Raw genomic sequence first — 6,105 nt, 5'->3', positions numbered from 1 at the left:
CCAAGGTCAGCAGAGCATAGCAGGCTGCTGAGCAACAACACAGCTACATGCAGGGTCCAAGCATGCTAAAGGCTAGAGACCATTCTCAAAGCTTTTCCTTATATACAGGAAGCAGACCACACACCCAAAGACAGCTACTTAGCTGCTCCCAGTAGATTCCATCATGAAGTTGATTACCAGTTTCATCATAGGGAATACTACATCCAGCTGCCCAGCCACTCAACCCGGCCTAGCCAAGTTGACATACAAACATAACCATCACACTTCCCTTGCATAGGAATAAGTGATAAGGATTCAATCTGAGTTACTGCTAATAATAATACTATTATTTTATGTAGGCTCAGAAACCTATAAGAATGTTCTGCAATTATCCCTTCTTGAATTAATAGTTATCCACAATCATCCCTTCTTTGATTCAGTAAGAATCACCTAAAATTATTTCTACCCATCCATATCTCTCTCACACACAAACACACATACACACGCACACATACATGTGCATACACAAAATCTGGATCCCTGAATTTATAGATGCCATTAGGGCAATAGTCACAGCTGTACTTATTGTTCTGTTAAAGTCCCAAATCAGTCCCTTATTTAAAAAAAAAAAAGTAATAATACACAAACAAAATCACAACCCACCCAACTAAGCATTTTTAGGTATTTGCATATCAATTAACATTTTAGTTTATATTTTTGAACATTTGCTATGGGGTAGGCAGTGCACAATTTCCCATTTAATCCTCACAGCAACTCTAAAATGAATGATATTCCCACTTAACCTGTTGGGGAAACAGAAGTTCATAAAGGTAAGTTGCAAAACCAGAATTTATATCTAAGTCTCTCCAGAACCCAAGGTTTTAGGGACTATTCAAGGTCTCCAAACCAGAAATGGGATTGTGAGGCATTCAGAAAGCAATGAAGTAGGTCAGAACACATGTAAAAGAAGCAGCCAATGGACCCTGAAACTCCCTTGAAAACTCAGTGAGACGAAGTAGCATAGCCATCTCAGGCTCATCTGGGTTTTGTTCCATGTTTCATTTTTCATCTCATTCAGAGAATGCAAATCTAAACAACTCATTTCTTGCTTACAAAATTTTCCCCAATAACTTATGTATTTCATAACGAATAAAATAGTTTAACCCTCCCACAGGTCTCAGTAGCTCCACACATTACCTTCTTGTTCTGCTCTCTGAGTTAGCACATTCAAAGCTTCCTGTGCTTGAGCACTCCTCACCGATGACAGGGCGTAAGTTACAAGAGCTAACGTGTAATTGTCTGGAATTCCTCTATTAAATTCCAACTCCAAAAAGCTGATAGACGCTTGCACATCAATATTAGGCTTAGGGAAAAAAAACGTATTTTATTATTCAAAATAACCTATTATCACATACTTAAATAAAAAGTACATTGAAAAATTCATTCAAAAATAATTTCAATGTCTATTAAGCACCTTTCCTTGTCCTAGGCAATAGGAATCAATAATGATCATTGACATTTAAAGGTCTGCCATGCCTTGTGAAAATAACATTGCTTTAAAGTTTTTATAAGAGACATCATTCCTTAGAGGGAATAAGAACTGAAGCTTCTGCCAGCATTTCTCTAACCAAGTATCATGAACACAAATCAGCTGAAAATATATCTTGAGAAAAATATTTCTTATATTTGGTCCCAAGTGTTAAACCTCTAAATTCAGGGAATAAATGTATCTTCTACATATCTAGTACTGAGCTAGGACAATGTCCATTGTTGTCTAGCCTATTTTGACTCATAGCAACACTACAGAACAAAGTAGCACTGTCAGATAGGGTTTCCAAGGCTGTAATATTTACAGAAGCAGACTACCACATCTATTTTCCACAGTGGACGGTAGGTTCCAACAACAGACCTTTCAATTAGCAGCCAGGTGCTTTAACTACTATACTGCCAGGGCTCCTTAGCTGGAAAAATAAACCAAAACCAAACCCAATGCCATCGAATCGATTCTGAGTCATAGCAACTACCATTGGTTTTCCAAGGCAGTAAATCTTTATGGAAGTAGATTGCCCCATCTTCCTTCCATGGAGTGGCTGGTGAGTTTGAACCACCAGCCTTCTGGTTAGCAGTCAAATGCCTCAGGCACTGTGCCACCAGCGCTCCTTCACTAGGAAAACAGTAGGAGCTTAATAAAAAGAATGTTTATTTGGGATCATGTGGATGAAAACAGCAGTAAAGTCATCATTCTAAGACAGTTCTGAGCAAAATTACCTCATTAGTATCACTTTCCACGTACACACATTTGCATCCAGGCACCCACACTCATTTAAAGTGTTCTTCAAAGTTTAAAAAGTGTATTTTGTATTAAATTAGCAGGCATTGTCATTGTTCCATATTTCCATAGTTTTTTAATTTAAAAAAAAATTCTCCTTCACAACCTAAGCTTGTTAGAGAAGCTTCTTAAATTCTAAAGAATTTTCTTTCCCCCCCAAAAAATGTACCTTTCTAAAGATAGACTATATATTGACTTATCAATAACCAGTACAAAGCATTTATATTAGAAAGGATTCTTTAGTATTGTAGTTACTCTGAAGTAGTAAGGTAATATTTCTAATTTTGGAATATGGCCATAACACAAAGGAAAAAGGCACCCAAATTCAGATTTCAAATATGAGGTAAATTTGCAAAACTCGTAAGTTTCCAAACATATATTGAGCCCAACAAGACCTATATTCCTTTTGATTTCTACCCATCATTTATTAAATTAAAGATGAAATACCTGATACTTTTTATATCCCAGAAGAGAAGTCACAATATATGCTGTAAGTGTTACTGGACTTTTACTGCCACCTTGAAGCTCACTATGGATCACTCTTCCTGGCTCCCAAAATTCACCATTAGATTTCTGATGTTCTTTGAGCCAAGTATATGTTCTTTGTAATACATTCTGATCAATATCTATGTAAGGATCAGCTTCAAGGAAACATCTTAAAACAAAGGCTGACAACCTTAGTGAAAAGGGAAAAAAAAATTACATAAAATGGATGCAAATATATATATATGAAGTCCTCCAAATAACACTGAACAAACGAAAAACACCATGTTTTTCCCATCAGGAGATTCACAAGATGCACTATCACTGAAGAAGGAACACAGGGAAAAAAGACAGCGAAGAGGCAACATAAAGAGACACACTCCACTTAGGGAGTATGTGGCCGTGAAATTCCAGGTCAAATCACAAAAAAAAAAAAATCAGATTTGGAAAGGAATTTAGAAATCAACTAATCTAGCCTTCTTATTTTATATATTGAGAATCTGTGAGTTAAACTGGCCAAAGTTATTCATCTTTGGATGTTTCTAGATACTTACTAAATACCATTGCATTGCATACTTCTCTTGGACCCAAAAACACAGATAGTTCAAAATCTCTTTTAAAGCAAGACTAGGGGTTAAATGAAAAGCAACATCCAAGTCCACATGTCTATCAATGTCATGGTCATCTTGATGAAGTGAAATCTTAATCCATGGCATGGATTTGTTCAGTTGGCAAAAACTCTTACCAAGTGCTCCCAGAAGGGTCATTGTTCCCAAAAGCACTGAAAGAGCCATCTTCCCTTTGATAAAGAAGTTCTCTCTGGTAACCTGAAGACACAAAAATGGACACTCAATGTAATCAACTTGTACTGAATGAAAGTTTCTAATCATGAGTGTGTATTGAAGAAAAAAGAACAGAGAAGAGAAAAGGAGATGTTAAGTCAGCAACTAATATTGATTATTTTCTACTGTAAGTTCTATGAGAGATTTAAAATACCTGGACTTTTCAAGCAGAATTCGTAAAATAAGAACTGCAATATCCCCAAATTGGAATTTATAAATAAATTAAAAAGAACATATAGCATAGATGACACTTCAAAAACAAATTAAGGGTAGTGTTTTATTTAGCCCGTGTTCACTACAATGGTTTCACAGTTTAGCCATCTACAATTGTTTGCTACTTAAGAAAAATACTATCTAGTGGATCATAATTAAAGTTTAAGGCCAAAATAAAAATGTAAAAATACTTTCTATTCTTAAATCAGCAATAGAAGGAAAATCTGTTACATAATTTAAGACAATGGCACTTAAATTTTTTGACCCTGGTCAACTGAGGTAAACCAAAAAGATCAACAGTTCTGCCCATCAAACTTATTCCCAGCCCATTTGAAAAAAGAACTAGTGTTGGTAATGAAGTGTTGCTACAATAGTAAATTGAAGAGGGAGTAAAGGCTATGTAGCTGTTTTAGAAACAGAGGAGGGAGGGTTCATATTTGCAGTGCAATGCACATAGGTCTCAAAGTCCAGTGACTGAGAAATCATAGGCCAAAAGTGATAGGGTTAATCAAATAACCCACAACAAACTAACTTGCTGAAAATGAAGTTGAAACAGCAATGATTTATCATTAAAAAGCAAACACAACAGAAACCAAAAGCACTTCAAACATAAGACTTTGTCAATGATGCTCTGATAGCCAAGAATTCTTTCTGAAAATTACAGGATTCTGCTATAAGCAGGTGAGGCCACTCAGCAGGAGCTTTGCAGCATGGTCAAGTAGAGCCTGGCAACCCAAATGGTTTATAAAATGTTGAATTCAATCCCCAGTACACTGTAGAAATAGACAAATTTTACCTTACGAGTAGCACATTTTAGAAATAGCAATAGCTGTAATTATTCATATTTGACTAATAAAACATAAGCATTAATGGTTTTAAATTATAGTTAATCTGTTCCTGCCATGTCCCAACCCTTTTTTCCTTGAGCCTTTCTACCAAAAGCCCTAGATCTGAGCATCTGCTTAAGTGATCATAAGAAAAAATATGTAAAAAACAAGATATTATGTTTCATGGTGATCTTTAAGACCTATGGTAAAAGAACAATAAAAAAAAATTAAGTGTTGACAAAATTTTGCTTAATTTGAACAAAGTATGTTGGGTTATAATCTTTATAACTGAAATATTATGGTACAACAGCAATTACATAAACAAAGAAAACAAATCAGTTGCACTTGCGTCGATTCTGACTCATGGTGACCCATGTGTTACAGAGTAGAACTGCCCCATAGGATTGTCAAGGCTGTGACCCTTCATGAGCAGATAACCAGGCCTCTCTTCCAAGGCACCTCTAGGTGGGTTCAAAATGCTAACTTTTCAAGTAGTACTTGAATACTTAACAGTTAATGCCACCCAGGTATTCCAGCAATTAAATAAAAATAAAATAATAAACCACTGCTATGGAGTTGATGTTAACTCATAGTCAACCTTTATTCAACACCAACTATATGTCAAGAACTGTTCAAAGCCCCTTGATGGTATTAACTGACTTAATTCTCATAACAATTCTATACTGTATATGCTGTTATGCTCCTCTTCATGCAGATGATAAGACTGGAACTCAGAGAGTACAAATACCATGCACAAAATCACAAAGGTGGGAGTTAGTGATGCTAGAAATTAGCTACAGAGTAATTGGCTCTAAAGCCACTGCTTCCTGCTTCACAGAACCCTTGCAATGATTAAACAAGGTAATCTATGAAAATCCTAAACACAGTTTGTTTTAAATGGCAAGCTCTCAATAAACCAAACCAATAAAACCAAACCCATTGCCACTGAGTCATTTCCAACAACCCTTTTTATCAATAAATAATAGGCATTAATCTCTAGCAGAGTGAAAAGAAAGGCTTACTAACCATCCAGACACAATGAAGAAAAAAATATATTTCTCTAACCACAAAAAAATTTTTGCAAAACTTTTTCTAAGGCAAAAACACATTAAAGCAAAGTCAAAAGACAGTTGACAAATTGGAAGAAAATATTTACAACCTATAACCCACTGCCATTGAGTCCATTCCAAATCATCACGACCCTCGTTGGGTTTTCAAGGTGGTAAATCTTTATGGCAGTAAGTTGCCCCATCCTCCTTCTGAGAAGTGGCTGGTGGGTTTGAACAGCCGATCTTCTGGTCAGCAATCAGATGTCCTAGACGCTGCGCCACCATAAGACAGCTAAACAGCTAATATACCTAGTAATCTACTTCCATAAAGATTTACTGCTTCAGTGAAGACAACTACAAACAAAAAGAGGGAAAAGACTGTG

The 6,105-nt window shown here is 35.9% G+C and overlaps 1 protein-coding gene across 1 annotated transcript in view; it reads right to left on the bottom strand.

Moving 5' to 3' along the window:
- Nucleotides 1-6,105, bottom strand: part of CD109 (CD109 molecule) — a 159,739-nt gene that overhangs the window by 38,674 nt on the left and 114,960 nt on the right. The window contains exons 23-25 of the mRNA XM_007945220.2: nt 3,537-3,618; nt 2,756-2,984; nt 1,177-1,342 (exon numbers count right to left, since the gene is read on the bottom strand). Of these exons, the coding sequence (XP_007943411.1) occupies nt 1,177-1,342; nt 2,756-2,984; nt 3,537-3,618 (477 nt within the window). The remainder of the gene's footprint in view (nt 1-1,176; nt 1,343-2,755; nt 2,985-3,536; nt 3,619-6,105) is intronic.

Source organism: Orycteropus afer, unplaced genomic scaffold (assembly GCF_000298275.1).
Source record: "Orycteropus afer afer isolate SDZICR_OR568_19922 unplaced genomic scaffold, OryAfe1.0 scaffold00133, whole genome shotgun sequence".
Classification (NCBI taxonomy): Eukaryota; Metazoa; Chordata; class Mammalia; order Tubulidentata; family Orycteropodidae; genus Orycteropus; species Orycteropus afer.
Note: the sequence above shows the minus strand (reverse complement) of the source record. Positions and strands in the feature narration are given on the sequence as shown.